The sequence below is a fragment of the Myzus persicae genome, unplaced genomic scaffold (genome assembly GCF_001856785.1).
Source record: "Myzus persicae strain clone G006 unplaced genomic scaffold, MPER_G0061.0, whole genome shotgun sequence".
Classification (NCBI taxonomy): Eukaryota; Metazoa; Arthropoda; class Insecta; order Hemiptera; family Aphididae; genus Myzus; species Myzus persicae.
Window position 1 is genome coordinate 1,182,186 of NW_019101568.1, and position 18,383 is coordinate 1,200,568.

General features: G+C 28.2%; 2 protein-coding genes across 4 annotated transcripts; both read right to left on the bottom strand.

Moving 5' to 3' along the window:
• Window positions 1-578: 578 nt before the first annotated feature.
• On the bottom strand, window positions 579-9,160 carry LOC111029572 (isoleucine--tRNA ligase, cytoplasmic). Its single transcript, XM_022308622.1, has 20 exons — window positions 9,042-9,160; window positions 8,053-8,209; window positions 7,618-7,768; window positions 7,366-7,554; window positions 6,999-7,273; window positions 6,702-6,917; window positions 6,450-6,640; window positions 6,186-6,386; window positions 5,696-5,893; window positions 5,475-5,613; window positions 3,854-4,027; window positions 3,378-3,769; window positions 3,190-3,292; window positions 2,902-3,117; window positions 2,631-2,828; window positions 2,289-2,552; window positions 1,862-1,932; window positions 1,672-1,792; window positions 1,285-1,454; window positions 579-750 (listed from the first exon to the last, which is right to left on the bottom strand). The coding sequence occupies exons 1-20, from the start codon at window positions 9,158-9,160 to the stop codon at window positions 579-581; spliced, it is 3,717 nt and encodes a 1,238-aa protein (XP_022164314.1).
• Window positions 9,161-10,080: 920 nt separating this feature from the next.
• On the bottom strand, window positions 10,081-17,725 carry LOC111029546 (UDP-glucuronosyltransferase 2C1-like). Of its 3 annotated transcripts, none has more exons than XM_022308574.1 (4): window positions 16,803-17,724; window positions 10,783-11,002; window positions 10,492-10,711; window positions 10,081-10,430 (listed from the first exon to the last, which is right to left on the bottom strand). In XM_022308574.1, exons 1-4 carry the CDS (start codon window positions 17,640-17,642, stop codon window positions 10,145-10,147), a joined length of 1,566 nt encoding a protein of 521 aa, XP_022164266.1. In that variant the 5' UTR covers window positions 17,643-17,724; the 3' UTR covers window positions 10,081-10,144. The 3 variants fall into 3 exon arrangements, with proteins under 3 accessions (XP_022164266.1, XP_022164267.1, XP_022164265.1); XM_022308575.1 differs by lacking the exon at window positions 16,803-17,724 and adding an exon at window positions 13,349-14,357; XM_022308573.1 differs by lacking the exons at window positions 10,081-10,430; window positions 10,492-10,711; window positions 10,783-11,002 and adding exons at window positions 15,032-15,682; window positions 15,761-15,980; window positions 16,053-16,272 and having other exon boundaries at window positions 16,803-17,725.
• Window positions 17,726-18,383: the final 658 nt, after the last annotated feature.

Sequence of the window (18,383 nt, forward strand, 5' to 3'; positions counted from 1 at the left end):
TTTAAATTTTAAATTCTTAGTTATAAAAACTAAATTTTTTTATAAATTTATAAGTATAAAATAATTTTCAAATCTTAAGAGTCTTTTGACAATATGTAGGTATGAACAATTTAATTAAATTATTAAAATCATATAAATGTTATGACTCATTTTCTTATTATAGATATAACAATGTTTTCTAAATGTCTAACCTATAGTCACAGAACTCTTTTAAAGACCATGTAGGTCCATAGGAGTAGTGTGATGAATTTATATGAGGAGGGGTAAAAGTCGATTTTTTTCCTTGTGGTATCAATAATGCTGCTGGAACTTCTTTTGAATTATAAGGGAGTTTAACAGAATTCTGGTGGGGGGGGGGGGGGGGCTATGGTCTCCTTAGCTACCTCCATTCTACACCTATGCGAAGGTCCACTATAAAGATTTTAACCTACACAAATGAATTGTATTATTTTCATTTTATCTAAATAAAAATCAATACACCCATTTATATAGGAATAAGGTGAATACATAAAATAAATAGTTTTAAATCCAAGTTATATTAATATTAAAAAAGTATGATCACATTCAAAAATATTTAGTTATTTCAGTTGTGCAATGATGAAATCATTCTCTTGTAATAGTTTGATTTGTGTTATTTTCAGGTTGAAAATACGAGCAATTTTAGGTTTTAACTTGATTAAATCATTTTTATCGTCACCTTCATGAAGCAACACTGTTCCAGATTCTGAGCCAAACTTGACGTTTATAAACCTAAATAAATAATATAAATGTTAAAAAATTGGTTATACTAGTTAGTTTAATTAAATTAAAGTCTAAACAATTACAAATAATTTGAATAAAATAAAATTTAAATATTTTTTGATTCATAATTTATTACAAAAAATTAAATACAAATTTCTCTCTTTTGAGAAAAACAAATATGTATGCCATATGGCACCCAGCAAGCTATAAACTAGAAAAAATGTTTGTTTATGAATTAGGCATAGCAAACCAAAACTTCTCAGCAACAAATAAATAATTGTACTCAATTTAACCAATATATTATTCATTTATGTCAAGACTTAGCAAATCTAGAGAAACAAGAGATTACATTTATTGGAAGTGACCGAAGGAGGGTAAATATTAACTTCTAAATTAATACTTTATATAAAACCATTATAAAGAAGTTTTAGTTTAAATTTAAAGTTTCTAGTACTACGGGAAATGCACCAAAACACGTTGCATTTATTTCGTTACACACCGTTTTTTTGATTCCCAGACATATTAATGTCAAAGACTACTCACTGTGTAATTGGTGATTTTGTTTGATGAACCTCAACAGTTTCAAAAGAATTATTCTTTTGAACTATTATTGTTTCATCCTTGAAATTTTTAAGTAGATTGTTATCTAATATTTTTCCATTGGCAGATTTAATTATAATATCAATCCCAAATAAGCCAAAAACATTTTGTACCTATAACATTTGTTTAAACAAAGATATCATTACTTTATTAATTTTTATATTTCACAAAATAAGTAATAAATAATAATAAACTATTAAGTACAAATAATAAATATTATCAAGAAAGTTGAATTGATAGATTTACTTAAATGCATTTCATTAAATTATTTAGGACTATTAAACAAAATAATTATTAGATACTTTTAAGTTGAATTAACATGAAACTTACCTCTTTGGTAAAATTATTAACATCTAGTAAATTTTTACCAACAGGATTTTCAAGAAGAACTGTAGCTGAATTTGAAGCACCATACCTAGGAGTTACTCCATGGAGTTCTACATTAACAAACCTTAAAGGGAATAAATAATTTAAATATTTTTAATGTAGAAATGCTAATGAATTAATATAAAATATTTACTTGCAAACTGGCAATAGACTTTGATCGCTGTTCTCTTTTGTTAAAACAATTTTTAAATTAGATCCTTTAAGCTAAAAAAATAATATATATCTATAATGTACAGTATAATCATTGTTTACATCAAGAGGTACAACTAAATATTTCAGTTTGATGATGTTATGTTGATATGGGGTTGGAAAAAGAGTTCATAAATTGAAATGTTCCAAAATATATATATATATTTTGATGCTCCCTTTCATTTCCTCAAAAATTCCATTATGTTATAAGAACATCAAGTTGAAATATTTTGTGATACCTTTTAGCCTGAACATATAAAATTAATGAGTTTATTTTGTAGCTTATAATTTTTTCAAATTTAAAATATGGTTTGATTATTATGATTTGTTAATATTTAATTGTTTGTATATATTATAAATTATTTTATTACTGTCTGAGTTTCTTCAATTATCACGTTTCCTACTGCTGGCCCATCAATAAAAGGCACTTTTAAAACGTTTATTATAAAATCATTAAATTCCTTAGCTACTCTGGATAAATCTCCTTCTGGACTTATAATATAATAAACTGTTATTAAATCAGTAGGCACTAGATGAGCTTTTTTTCGCAATTTTTGAATTCTATTGATAATCTCACGAGCAGTTCCTTCATCCAACATATTTTGGTCTGGAGTTACATTTAATAAAACCAAAATCTGTAATCCATAAAGGTCATATAGGCAAAATGTTTTTTTGAATATTTGAATATTATAATTATAAAATTATGTATTTACATCATTATCTAGTTGTGCTTCATATTTTTTAGCCATTTCTTCAGCTTCTGGCCCAGTAAAGTCATATAATATTCTAAATTCTGTAGCATCTAATTCATGTTCTAGAACTTTGAGGAATGGTTTCTTATCATCATCATTACCTCCAACTACAGCAGAAACTTCATTTTGCCATGCTTGAAGTTGTTCATTTGTCAATTCCTAAATAAATATCATATTTATAAAATATATAGAGTACATAAGTTTAAGGTTAAATTAGATTATACTATCATACTCGAATAGCTGCTGTAACTCTTTTGAAATCGGACTTCAATCTGGAACCTAATGTTTTATGATCTGGTTCTGCTCGAAGTTTAACATATCTACTTTTGTTTTTTGTGAAAGTAATAGTTTTCACATTTAATTCCTTTTCAATGTAATTACGAAACTCTTCAATGTTCTCAATAATTTTAGGATCATCAGCAATAATTTTTAAGTCCGGAAGAGGATACTAATATAAATTAGATTGTAATTGTATAATTTTAAATAAAACATAATAATAATAATCTAAATTAATAATTACTTTAACTGGTATTGTCTTTCGATCTCTCATTATTCTGCCCATTTCAATAATATTTTGCATATTAGAAACACTTTGTTCAATATTTTTATCAATCAAATGTTCTCTACATAAAATTAAATAATAAATATACAATATATTTTCTTATCAATAAATAAAATGTTTGGTTTTAATAAAATGAAATAACTTACTGAACTATAGGTACCATATGGAAATGTACACTAAGTTCCTTAAGGTTTTCGATTTTCTTTAAATTTTGATACATTAATTCACATATAAATGGTGTGTATGGGGCCATTAAGCAGACCATTGTCATTAAGACATGATACAAAGTATCTAAAGATTGCTGCCATTCTGCATGGCCACATTCGCCCTTGAGTCTTTGACGATTTAATCGGACATACCAGTTAGTCAACAGATCAATAAATTTCACAAGTCTTGGAGCAACTGTATAAAGACGATATGCTGCCATTTCTCGGCGTATGAATGCAATCATTGATTGAGTCCAAGATGTTATCCATCGATCCATTTTATTTTCACTAGGTGCTGAATAATAGTTTTTATTTGGCTTGTACATATTTCCCTATTGGTTAAAAACAGTTAATTGAATCAGAATAAAAATAATTTATTATTTGATATATAGAAGAATTAATTATTAATTATTTACAGAAGAATCTCGAATGTTTTGTATGAAAAATCGATAAGCATTGTACCAAGGTAGAAATAAGTCCTTCAATATTTCTTTAACTCCATCTTCTTTGAATCTCAAATTTTCTGCTCTTACCACAGGTGAATTAATAAGATATAAACGCAATGCATCAGCTCCGAATTTGTTGACAACCTAAAAAGTTAATAAAAATAACTGATTTTTTGAACTATGTAATTATTTGTTTAGCAATTTACATGCCTAACTATTTCTTAATAAATTAATCTACAGATCAATTTTTAGTAAAGTGTCACATTTTCAACATTAATATACTAGAATAGAAGTTGATATTAATAAAACAATTATGAATACTGAATAATGTAAGTTAATTATAAATTATATTATTGATTTATATTGTTAATTGTACAGTTAATTAACTATACAATTTTTTTTAGAGATTTTAGTGCTTTTGTATAATTAACTGGGTGTTAGTGTGGGTCACAACAGTCGAAGGCGGTCAAAAATATTGTTGATTGGGGAGGGGGGAGAAATATTTTTAATTTTTAATTCTTGTTTCACTATCTCATTAGTGATGAAAGTATGTTTGTGACATGTTTCTTTTCATACAGGTGAGGAATGTAAAAATTACTCATGAATAACAATATGTAAATAGTTAAAACTTAAAGCATTAATTTTAATTAATTAAATGCAAGTTTAAATTAAAAAATGTCACCATTAATTTGATAATTTTAGGTTATTAATACAATTTAATGTTTCAAGATTCTATAGAAAAAATATGATTGTGCATGTTAACGCAAAACCAACCAAATCATTTTAATATATTGAGAACTTAAGTCTAAAAACATTAATTATAGTTATCAATTGGTAGTGTGTTGCCAAATATCATTTTCAAAACAAACTACTAAACTAATCACCAGTTATAAATAAACTTTAAAATAATGAATAGTTAGTTTATTATTGTGAACAACTTATTACGATACCAATATCTATTCTACATTAATACTTATTAATAGGTTAATACCAGTTGGTTAGTTATTGATTATTATTTCTGTGGCATCTAGCAGCAGCTTTATTATTAAATGAAAACTTTTAAAATAAAAAAAAAGTAATATTTTATAATGCTTAATGATCATGATAATTGATAAAAAAAAAAGCCAATGAGGCGCAACTGCCCCTACTTAAACTTCCCCTTTCCCCTGCGACCCTTGACAACATAGAGCTAAACTTGGATTCTATTCATTATATAAAGTTCTTATTAATTTTAATGAATTTGTTTTTATTTTAGGGGGGCTTAAGAAAAAATTAAAATAAGTGCTACAGTTAATTTCAGGTAAACTTCAAATCTGTTCTAGAATTCTAATCCTATCATTAGATACAGGTATGTTAGAAAGATTTATAAAAAAAATACTAATCATTCTCTTAAATTATATCATTAAAAATAATCTTATTTCAACTACAATTTTTGGTCTATAAATATGTACACATTGTATTGTTTGGACTAAGTTTACTACCATACAAAATATCACAGCATATATCACAATATAAAGACCAATAGCTTAGTGCGAGTTAAATTTTTCGATTCTCATTGCCCATAACTTAAAATACTTATTAAATAATTTACCTCCATTGGATCCGGGTAATTCTTTTTACTTTTGGACATTTTCTGTCCATCAGAAGCGAGTACTAAACCATTTGCTATGAGATTCTTGAATGGTGGTTTATTAAATAATGCTGTCGATATTACTAATAATGTATAAAACCTAAAAATTAAGGTTTTTTAAAGTGCTTTGTTTGCATTCACTCAATTTTAAATAAAAATTGATGACAGTCTTAGGGTCTTACCATCCTCTGGTCTGATCTATTCCTTCAGCAATAAAATCGGCTGGGAAATTTTCAGAAAATTCTTTTCTGTTTTCAAATGGATAATGTTGTTGTGCATAGGGCATAGAACCTGATTCGAACCAACAATCAAATACTTCAGTAATTCGACGCAATGGCGGAAAACCGGGTCTAGCTGACGGAATTGTCAATTTATCAACTCTAAAATAATGATAGGTAATATTAGTCTATACAAAAAAAAAAAATACATTTTATTGATTAAGAATATTTAGATACTTATGACAAGTTGCATACAAAATTGATTAGTTTTTTAATAGTTTACTTAAATATGTTTAAGGGATCATTAGTTAATATATTGATTCATTTAATCTTAATGTTAAGGGAATGCTTATGAGACCCAGCATAATAAATACTAATATAAAACAGTTCTATATAATACATTAAAAAAACTGTAGCATTTAAAAATAAAATTGAAAACCATAGCAAATATTACGTTTCTCGGTGAAGATCGTTTACAAGAACTCCTGTCATCTTATGTAACTGTTCAATACTACTTATGCAAACAACTTCTTTCCCATCCTCAGATACCCAAAGTGGTATAGGAGTACCCCAGTAACGATTACGACTGATTGCCCAATCTCGGGCATCTTTTATCCAGTTTCCAAAGCGTTTTTCTTTAACAAAATTTGGTACCCTAAAATGAAAAAAATTAAATTATACAATCACATTAATCATGAACTAATAAACTATTTATTACCAATATGTAGAACTATTGCAAGCTAAGAGATCTTGACTCATATGTTGCACACGTACAAACCAGGATGGTACAGCTTTATAAATAAGTGGAGTTTCAGATCGCCAACAAAATGGATAACTATGTTTAACTGAAGAAGAACTCACAAGCCTTCCAGCTTCTTTTAGATATTTTATAATGTTTTTATCAGCATCCTACAAAAAAATCATTTTAGTCATACACTCATACTTAAAATAGTTATTTTTTAATATTTACCTTAACATATTGGCCTTGAAAATCAGTGACAGGAAGAACAAATTTACCACTTTCGTCAACAGGACAAATGATATCCTGATCTCTAGTAATTACTCCAGCAGCTAAGCATACTCTATAATCATCTTCTCCGAAATATGGGGCTTGATGAACTATACCAGTACCAGATTCAGCAGATACATACCCATCAGTTAATACAATAAAAGCAGTATTCTGACACTGTGGATAATATTATATTAATTACTAATATTATGATTAATAAATAATAAGTAATAACCACTAGCGTTAACTAAAATTTACTTGTTCAAAATACGGAAAAAGCGGTTTGTATTTTAATCCTTTTAATTTTTCTCCTGGAAATTTGTCTAGGATGGTATAATTTTCTTTCTTCTTAAATAGAGTTTCTAATCGAGCTTCCATTAGAATATATATATTTTCATCTAAATCTTTTACTTTCACATACATCAATGTAGGATTTACACACAATGCTAGATTACTCGGTAAAGTCCAAGGTGTAGTTGTCCATGCAACCAAAGAAACCGAAGGATCATTTTCAAGAGTAAAACTTACTATAACTAAAATTAAAAAATAGACATAAAATATTATTGTATTTAAATACATAAGTAGTTATTATATTTGTTATTTAAATATATAGTTTATTATTAACCTGCAGGATCTACAACTTCCTTGTAATTTTGACCAGATTCAAAGTTGGATAATGGAGTACTACAAGCAGTTGAAAATGGCATAACTTTAACACCACGGTATACCATACCTTTATTCCAAAGCTCACTGAATACCCACCATACACTTTCCATAAACCATGGATACAATGTCTTATAATCATTTTTAAAATCTAAAAATTAAGAAATTTAATTAAATCTATTTTAAAGCATATTTTATACTACAATTATAATACCAATCCATCGTCCGATTCTAGTGACAATAGTCTCCCAATCATTAGCATAACGCATAACAATTTTTCTACATTCTGCATTATATTTATCAATGCCCATTTTAGCAACATCTTGTGGTCCTTTTATTTCTAAAAGCTTATCAATTTCAAATTCCTGAAAACAATAAAAAAAAAATACGGATTTACTAGAGTAGGTACTTGTTTAATTTGACAATTTTTTTAAAAATTATTAGTTAATTATAATACAACATAAAAAATTAGAAATTAATTTAAAAATAAGACCTTAATCATAATCTTACACTATACATGAAAATATTTTTAGTATCCAAATAAACAAGCATGTTATTAGGTAATAATTATACAAATTTGAAATTGTTTAGCCCAGGTTAGGTTAATTGATGCAATTATTATCTAAAAGTATATTATATTATACATTACCACTGGCAAACCATGTGTATCCCATCCAAATCGGCGTTCAACATGATGACCAGTTTGATGAGCATACCGAGTCACCACATCTTTGATTGCACCAGCTAATATGTGACCATAATGAGGAAGTCCAGTGGCAAATGGTGGTCCATCGTAAAAGGTAAACCTATTCAAAATGTAAAAAATTTTACTTTGCATGTTAATATTATTTGTATTCATTAGTTTAAATAGGTAACCCCAATAGAATTTTTTAAACGGTTAATACTTGACATAAAAAAATAAAGTTAATAATTTGGTTGAAAGGAGAATAAATTAAACAATATACTTCTCTTAAATAATGAAGTAATCGTGTAACATACAATTATAAGCTATACATGAAATATTCCTAAAGTAAAATAAACAAAATATGTATCAATTGGTAAATTGTTTGCCTATTGAATGTTTCTAGTACCTAGGTGAAGTATAATAAAAAGGAATAAGTAGATACAATGTATGTGTATAGGTACTGCGTATATAAGTGTACATTATGAAAGAGAATAAAACAAATAATTCGATCATTTTGACTTGGATTGTAGTCCAGTGCCAAGCAATTTCAGTGAGTTAGGTAACAACAAATTAAGCAACAATAACAAAAAAAATTTATCGGAACAAGTTTTTCCAACAATATTTAGAACATATTGAATAATCCGTCAAATACCTATTTTATTCAACGATTTATGATTACATCTCCAATAAATCCAAACCTTTTCTATCTATTGTAAAAATATTTCATGATAATTATTTATATATATTCTTCTATCTACTTTTTATTTTCACTAATTATTATTAACAATCAGTATAAATAGATGTTAGCTTGTATTTTTATATCAGACTGCTAGATACGTTAATTTAATATATTCCAAATATTGTTACTCAATGTTCTTAAATAATATTGATCAATAGTAATACTATGGTGATAGTTATGTTTACGAGTACAAAAAAACTTCTTCAATTATTACCTAGGTTTTCCTTTGGATTGTCTAAGACATTCATGAAACACATCAGTTTCTTTCCAAAACTGTAGTATTTTTTCTTCTTCCTTTGGGAAATTTAAGTACTCCACGGCCGGTTCTACCATTATTTCAAGAATCCGGCAATTACTGATTCGTAAAATAAATTAAATTATTAACTATTCAAAGTGTTTTCTTGCACACGGCGTCACGGTGGACAGGAACAGCGAACACGGCAAAAAGGAGACCACGGTTTTCTATGATAAAGACCACGATTAACAATTGTGATAACTGATAAATACTATCATTTATCAGCATGGACTAAGATAAGTAAGTGCTTATCAGAACCATTACCAGATATTGATAATAGTGATTCACAGAATAGGTGAAAAAGGGAGCCTAGAATCGAGATATATATGTATATAGAGACTGTCTGCCCACTAATTCTAATTAAAAACAAATAAAAATATGTAAAATTTCATAGATTTAACAATTTAAATATTTGATAATAATAATAGTAATACAAATAATTAAGTACTTAATCATATACTTGCTGGTTTGAAATTGATAATAATAATACATTTAATTGATATACCTACCTTGATATCTGTTTCCAAGTTGGCCTAAATAAAATATAGTAGAGATTCCGCATTTTTACGATTTGAATATTGGCCGAAAGCGTTTTTTCGATAACATTCTCAACAAACTAAAAGGCTCGTTTCACCGCTCCTTGCTCCTTTAAGTTTGGTATCCTAACAATTAGTGTAATAATAAGTGAAAATAATAAATAAATTACAAAATGTTGAAAACGTTTAGGTTGATATTTTTACAATATTGAATATGATATTATACTCAATTCCTTATGGAAAGATAACCGTAGATACTTGAAATTTACACAAAAAGAATTTTATCATTTTCTATACTTGATGCAATTTCAAAATATTTTGACTAATTTTGAGCTTGTCGACGAACAGTTTAAATTAAAAATTATTTAGTTTTTTTTCTGTATATGTCAAAACAATTTTCTTTGTAAATTGAATAAAAGAACTCTGATATATATTTTTATAATAGCAGTTGAGAAACATTAAAAATAGATACATTTTTTTTAAAAATTATTCTGGTTTCGATTTAGTTATTCTAGAATAATTTGAAAAGTATTTAGAAATAGATTTATAAATTCTGTAGGAAACAAAAAAGACAACAATAATAAAAACTAATACTAAAGCAATGAGATCCAAGAGATAGTATTGATACCACGATAGGTTAATTTCGTGAGATGTTAGATGGGGGGCTCCTTTATGACGTAGAACATATTCTGTCCAGTACACAACTAAGCTTGCTGGTGACATCGGCCTATCTCTAAATATTTTTTTAGCAGTTTTAGCATTTTCTTTGTACCTGGAAAAATGTATACAGAAATATTTTCAGTAGGTATTTACAGAATATGAGATGCCTTTACTTTTCATTGTGTAATAGTTCTAAAACATTTTTGAAGAACTCATCCTTTGTTACGGACAAAATATCCATAGAAATCGCCATTCCTGCATTGACCAAACTGTCAATATTTTTTGGCTGATCACCAAATAAAGGAAATCCAAGAACGGGGACACCGCCATCTACAGCTTCATATAACCCAGATATACCTCCGTGACTGATAAAGAGTTTCACATTCGGGTGCACTGTAATAAAAAAAAAGTTAAGAATTATAACACGATTTGTATTCTAGAAATTTAAAACACTAAAATATTACAAAGAATTTCACGTTGAGGTAGCCACTTTTTAATCATAACATTTTTTGGTAAATTTTCAATTTCATCTTCATATTTCCATAACACTCTTTGAGGGATTTGTGCGAGTGCATCCATAAATGCTTTTTTGGTGTTTTCTGGTAATGAAGTCATTTTAACAGTTGAACCAAACGTGAAATAAACAACACCATGAGGTGATTGTTCAATGAATTCCAATATATCCTGTGAATAGAAAAATAGAAAATATAATTTATAAAATGACTTTTTCGGATACAATTAGATTTAAATATTACTAATACCTATAATGGCATTAGGTACTAAAAGAGATAGTCTAAATCAGCGGTTCTCAAACTTTTTCGCGTACAATTTAAAATATTCATGTATTTACTCTCCGTTCTATAATTTTGTGGCCTTTCGGCTTACCGACATGTAGTCTTCCGCATACCACTAGTGGTACGCGTACCATAGTTTGAAAACCTCTGGTATAAATTAATTATGGTCGAACATAATTTCTAAAAATATATTATTACAAGCCCTGAAGATTTTATACATTTGTATTAATTCTTCTTTAGTTATAATTGTATAAATAAACAAATTGTATTTGAAATCGGTTTTGTATAGTATACATACAATTATTGTTTGAGAATTATTTGTTTCAATTAACTAATTGTATTTTAAAACTTTTGATAACTAATTTTTTTGAATGTATAAATTGTCAACATAGGCAAGTTTAACATAGAAGTTTACGGGTAACATTTTCTGGTGTTATCAGATAATTAAATTAAATAATATTAGATTCTGAGCGGAGCAATGAATGTATTGATTTTAGAATGATATTTCTTTTTTATTTCATCATCACGGTTTGGGTCAGTAAAAGTACTTCAATTTTCTCCAACAGCAACTTTTCTGATTTGAAAATGAATCTAGTTGATGCATTCAGGAGGTAAAAATTCCCAAAAGTTTTCAAAAACTACAGGAAAAACAAACAATAAATTAATGAAAAACTGGAATTTTCACTCAAAACAAATTTTTGAAAAAACTGATTTTGGTCCCTAGAGAAAAATTAAAAAAATGACCCTACATACATGCAATTTTTACTGAATATTTGTGTTAGAATTTTCTATACATCATGAAATTTCCAAAATATTTACCCTTGTTGAACTATTTATCTTCATTTGGCATTTTTGGTTGTGTATAATTTGTTTTTTTTAAACTTATGTCGATAAATGTTTTCTAAGTTCCTCATAAGTTGTTTTAAGTTGAAATTTAAAAAAAAGCTGAATTTCAATTCACAATAATTTTTTATTTTTTATTTCGAATTTTGACAAAATTTGTAAAATCCAGGAAAATCAGGAAAATATTTTGAATTAGAAATTCATAAAATTTTTTCTTTTTTCATCTAAGATCTAAGATTTAAAAATTGAATACAAGATTCCTTAGAAGTTTGCCTACCTTTATCAAAAAAAAAATTCTTTCGGAAAGTCAAATTACATTTTTATATGAGCGTTTGAAGTTGAAATTTTTGCAACATTGGATATTCACTCGATTTATCATATAGCGATTTTCTTATTTTGTTGTAATTCAAAAACGAAGACTGTAGACACTTGAAAGTTAAGCCATGTGTTTGTTTCATCAATTAATATACTTGATAAGAAATATTTTGACTCATTTTGAGCTGTTGACAGTTTTTTTTCTATTAATCTCAATAGAATTTTGTTCGTTGAATCAAAGCGCTTAACAACTGAATATAAGACAAATGATATATTATTGTTACAATAGCAGTCAAAAAATATTAAAAATACATAAAACACTAATTTTTTTTTACGAGCATTTAAAGTTTAAATTTTGACAAAATCTATATCATTCAAAATTTACAAATAATTTTAGAGTTGAAAATTTTTATAGTTAGCTGCAAAGAGTTGAAAATTTAAGGCAAGGTTTCAGTAACCAAGTTGGTTATTCTGCAATAAAATAATCTAAAAATATACAATCACTGTTTTCTTTTTAGTTGTTTAATGATGAAATTACTTATTAAATAACCAAGAATAAAGATTTAAGTTATTTTGTTGTGATTAAAATATATTATTTTTGAGTACTTAAAACTTTTAGAGTATATCATTATATTATAATATACACATAATGAAATTTTAAATATATTTGTTTCGCAAAAATGAATTGAATCTACTGTAATACTATAATGCTTAATAGTAAAATAAATTAACTTACAATAATATCATCAAATATAATAAATTACAAAGTTATATTATTGGCTGACAGACTGACTTCGCTCAAAATCATTTTTCGTATAAAATGGTTTTATATCGTTGAATTCAAATTTAAAACCATCCATTACACTTATAAACTACTGTACAACAGAGCGACATCCAATTTTTGTGATTCATTTTCAAATGTTGTAAATATAAGATAAAAGTGGATATTTAAAAAACGTTTTGACCTCTTTTTTTGCTCTCTTTTGAAGTTTATGTGAATTTAGATAGTATAGGTACTTTACCAAAAATCATTCATAAGTTGCATTCTTAAAAGTTAACTACATTCTACAACACTTACTTTTGGTAATTTCTTGGCTGCTTTCAAATGTATTCCACCAATTTCAACAACATTTGACGGGATAGGACTTGCAGGTTCCATCACGAAATGTCTATTCACAAATACCAAAGAAGGTGGGATGGGTGCATACAAATCGTACTCTCTGGGTTCTTTGTACTTCAGAATAAGTTCATTTATTTTTCTTACGGCTGTGGTGTAAAGCAAAAGAGCAACATTCGCAGTTCTCTGGAAAAATGTTTTTGGAACAACAAAATTTGCCATGCTATTAGCAACTACAGCGGGGTTGGACATGTGTCCCGTAAATAGACGTTCCATTATACCCATTGTTGGTAATGGTAGAACGTAAATGAGTGGCAAGTTCAACTTGACGGCGACATACGACACGCATTCCGAAAATAATGGTTCAATTAGAACTATGTCGAAATCGGTATGTTTATTAGCTAACAACTCAATCATTTTACTATTTTCATAAACTACGTCGCACATACTTCTACTCATCTCTGAAATCAGACCAATAATTTTAATAGGGTCCCCAAATTTACCCATCAAATCTTCGATTCCCTCGTCTAGAACTGTCATAGCTTTTGTAGATGTAGACACTTCTGTATAGTTTTCACGGTTTCCCTCAGGAAATGGCGTCAACACGGTCACATTGTGGCCCTTGTCCACCAATGCCCGAAGAATTCCGCTCATAAAGTTCCAGTGACTTTTACCTCCTACCGGCTCCACAGCTAATATTCTAGCCCCCTCGACGGGTGCAGGTATCCACGAACCAGCAAACGAGTAAATTAGTATTGAAAAAAAATGTAAGTACATTTTATTTGATTTTAAAACTATCATATTTTGATGTTTGAATAACGTAGGTTACGCGCGTTTGAACTCGAACTGTTACCTGTATTGGACGATTGGGTTTAAATGTTGTTCAATTTGTTGTGCTAATTGTGTGACGTCACCATTTTAATCTTGCTATATTATTTCTATTGCCTCTAATGTTACATGCGAATACTATATTGACCAATTTTGGAGTAGGTGTGTTCACTCCAAGGCTTACACACACACTTGTACGTAACTATGATAAATAGCCAGAAAAAGAGAGATGGAGCAGTAGTGTAGCAAAATAAAGCAATAGTGCCTCAAGGTCACCGGTGCTAAAACTTCTACATTAATATGAACTATAATTATAGATTTAAAGAACAGTACTTTTTCTATTTTAATGAGTAGGTATTTACTTTATAGTTTTATACGCTATACAGGATATCTTAAAAATGTTTTTTTTTTCAGTTAGGTTGGTTATTAGGCATGGTTTTAACTGGTTTTATTAGTTTATTTATTTAATACACAAAAGAAGGCGCTCTATTAGTTAAAACAAAATAATTCACAACAACCGTAAACAATAACATAACGGTTCAATAGTTAACTATTCAGCACTTAATGTTAAAATATGAATTATAATTAATTTCCATTTAATAGTTAACAAAATTTCAACAATATACAAATATACAAGACTATACACACTCTTATCTCGTTATTTTAGATTCATTGCAGGAAAAAATTGTTAAAAATTGAAACTCCATTGTTTTATTATGAACAAAAATTAATATTCCTTTTGCATCATGTTTAAATTGTATACCTACTTATACCTTTTAGTAAGAAATAGTGGCTGGCTGAATATAAATAACGATCAAAATCTCTCGCGTTGCCCGGCAACGATTTTTATTGTTATTTACTAATTGTTTATTGTTATAGCATAGTTCGTGCTTAGTTTGATAACATTTTTTTGATTCTTCTTATGAAGGTTTATTGGCATGCTAATAGAGTTAAATTTCGGGTAAGTGGCCAATTCATCATCATGCCGAAAGCACCAAGAGCACGGATTGAAAATAAAATAAAATGAAGTCACTTTATTTTGTTCGGGATAAACTCCAAACCTACTTATTTAATTGTCGTGCAGTATTTTTTAAATTAAAAAGGACATCACAAATAAGGTTTTAGGCATAAATTTAGTCCCATAAAGTATACAAATACCTATATAATATTAGTACTATAAACTATTCAGATTTCGATTTAATATTTCTAGAAAAAATTGAAAAGAATTTAGTAACAGATTTAAAAATTCTGTAGGAAACAAAAAATACAACAACAATAAAAACTAATACTAAAGCAATGAGATCCAAGAGATAATATTGATACCAAGGTAGGTTAATTGCGTGAGATGTCAGATGGGGAGCACCCTTATGACGTAGAACATACTCTGTCCAGTACACGACTAAGCTTGCTGGTGACATCGGCCGATCTCTGAATATTTTTTGAGCAGTTTTAGCATTCTTCATGTACCTGGAAAAATATATACAAAAATATTTTCAGTAATTCAACATTTTCAATACCTATTTACAAAATATTAGATGCCTTTACTTTTTATTGTTTAATAGTTCTAAAACATTTTTTAAGAACTCATCCTTTGTTACGGACAAAATATTCATAGAAATCGCCATTCCTGCATTGACCAAACTATCAACATTTTTTGGCTGATCAGTAAATAAAGGAAATCCAAGAATGGGGACACCGCCATCTATTGTTTCATATAACCCTGATATACCTCCGTGACTGATGAAGAGTTTCACATTCGGGTGCACTATAATAAAAAAAAAAGTTAAGAATTATAACACGATTTGTATTCTAGAAATTTAAAACACTAAAATATTACAAAGAATTTCACGTTGAGGTAGCCACTTTTTAATCATAACATTTTTTGGTAAATTTTCAATTTCATCTTCATATTTCCATAACACTCTTTGAGGGATTTGTGCGAGTGCATCCATAAATGCTTTTTTGGTGTTTTCTGGCAATGAAGCCATTTTAACAGTTGAACCAAAAGTGAAATAAACAACACCATGAGGCGATTGTTCAATGAATTCTAATATATCCTGTAGGTAAAAATAGAATTTATTAAATGATTTTTTTCGGAATCAATGTGATGGATTTATTTAATTCAATAACATTAAAAATATTATTAAAATCGATAATGTCATAAGATACTTAAAGAAATAGATTAAATAGATTATTGTCCAATATAATATTTAAAAAAATATAATATTATTATGCGAAAGAGGAGTCTATATACTTATATTAATTCTTCTTCAGTTATAAATAAACAAATTATATTGTTTTGATTTATTTTGTAAAATTAAAAATTGGTTTTGAATTTTTTTTTTATGTATAAATTGTCAACATAGGTTTAGCTTCATAAAAGAAGGTACCGATAAACGGCTTACATTTTCCTGGAATCATTTATTTAATATTTTTGATTGATTTTCAAATTTTGAAAATATTATATAAAAGTGGATACTTCTCCCTTCCTCTTTTGCTCTCTTTTGAAACTTGGGTAAATCACTAATAGGTTTCATTCCTAACAGTTAACTACATTTTACACTTAAATGTTAACTACAACACTTACTTTTGGTAATTTCTTGGCTGCTTTCAAATGTATTCCACCAATTTCAACAACATTTGACGGGATAGGACTTGCAGGTTCCATTGTGAAATGTCTATTGACAAATATCAAAGAAGGTGGGATGGATGCATACAAATCGTAGTCTCTCGGTTCTTTGTACTTCAGAATCAGATCATTTATTTTACTTACGGCTGTCGTGTAAATCAAAAGAGCAACATTCGCAGTTCTCTGGAAAAATGTTTTTGGAACACCAAAACTTGCCAGGTTAAAGGAAACCACAGCGGGGTTGGACAGGTGTCCCGTAAATGAACGTTCTTGTATACCCATTGTTGGTACTGGGTAGACGTATATGAGCGGCAATTTCAACTTGACAGCGACGTATGTCACGCAATCCGAGAATGTTGGTTCAATTATAACTATGTCGAAATCGGTACGTTTATTAGCTAAAATCTCTATCATTTTACTATTTTCATAAACTACGTCGCACATATCTCTACTCATCGCTGACGCAAAACCAATAACTTTAAGAGGATCACTAAATGTATCCATCATATCATTGAGGTCTTGTGCTAAAAATTGCATAGCTTCTGTAGATGTGGACACTTCTGTATAGTTTTCACGGTTTCCCTCAGGGAATGGCGTGAACACGGTGACATTGTGGCCTTTGTCCACCAATGCCCGAAGTACTCCATTCATATAGTTCCATTGACTTTTACCTCCTACCGGCTCCACAGCTAATATTCTAGCCCCCTCGACGGGTGCAGTTATCCACGAACAAGCAAACGTGTAAATTAGTATTGAAAAGAGAGGTAAGAACATTTTATTTGATTTTAAAACTATCATATTTTGATGTTCAAATAACGTGGGTTTCTTGCGTTTAAACTTGAACTATTACCAGTATTGGACTGTTGCTATTTAATAACTGTTGTTCAATTTATCATGTTCATCGCGTGACGTAACCATTTTAATTTTGCTATATTATAACTATTGACTCTATAATTAGACTTGAATACCATATTGATTAATTTTGAAGTAGATGAGTTCACTGCAGTGTTTATACACACACTTGTACGCAACTATGATAAATAGATACAACAAGGGGGACGAAGCAGTTGTTTAGCGAAATAAATCAAAAAGTTGTATACAACATTTAGTTTCTATGATAGAAGAAACTATATTTTGGAATGGCAGTCGGGCTTGCAAACGTTATAATAACGTTATGATTATAACGTTATATTTGATAAAAAACGATTGAAATTTGTAAACGTTATTATAACGGAAAACGATTAACGTAAATAAATAAATAACATAAAACAAAACCTAACGTTTAACAAAATATATGATGTATCATTTAACAAAACATAACGCAAAACGGTATATATTGTATTCCATTAAACAAAATAATTAATTCAAAATTATTTAATAATACTTAGTAGTATTCAATTATTTATTCAATCCAAGAATTAATTTTATTCCGTATCCGGCCTATCCGGGAGATCCCGTATTAGATATTATTTTAAAACTTAATAAGAAGTTATTAATAGAATAATTTAATTACCAATAGCTAATAATAGTGATGCTCTG

Bases quoted from the DNA above. Each gene is read 5' to 3' on its own strand.
- LOC111029572 (XM_022308622.1), bottom strand. From the start codon at position 9,160: ATGGTAGAACCGGCCGTGGAGTACTTAAATTTCCCAAAGGAAGAAGAA. The intron at 3,770-3,853 runs GTAAATAATTAA...TTTAACCAATAG, and splicing joins AAAACATTCGAGATTCTTCT to GGAAATATGTACAAGCCAAA. The intron at 751-1,284 runs GTGAGTAGTCTT...TTATTTATTTAG, and splicing joins ACAAAATCACCAATTACACA to GTTTATAAACGTCAAGTTTG.
- LOC111029546 (XM_022308574.1), bottom strand. From the start codon at position 17,642: ATGATAGTTTTAAAATCAAATAAAATGTTCTTACCTCTCTTTTCAATA. The intron at 10,712-10,782 runs GTAATATTTTAG...TTTTTATTACAG, and splicing joins ACCTCAACGTGAAATTCTTT to TGCACCCGAATGTGAAACTC. The intron at 10,431-10,491 runs GTAAAGGCATCT...ACATTTTTCCAG, and splicing joins GAACTATTACACAATGAAAA to GTACAAAGAAAATGCTAAAA.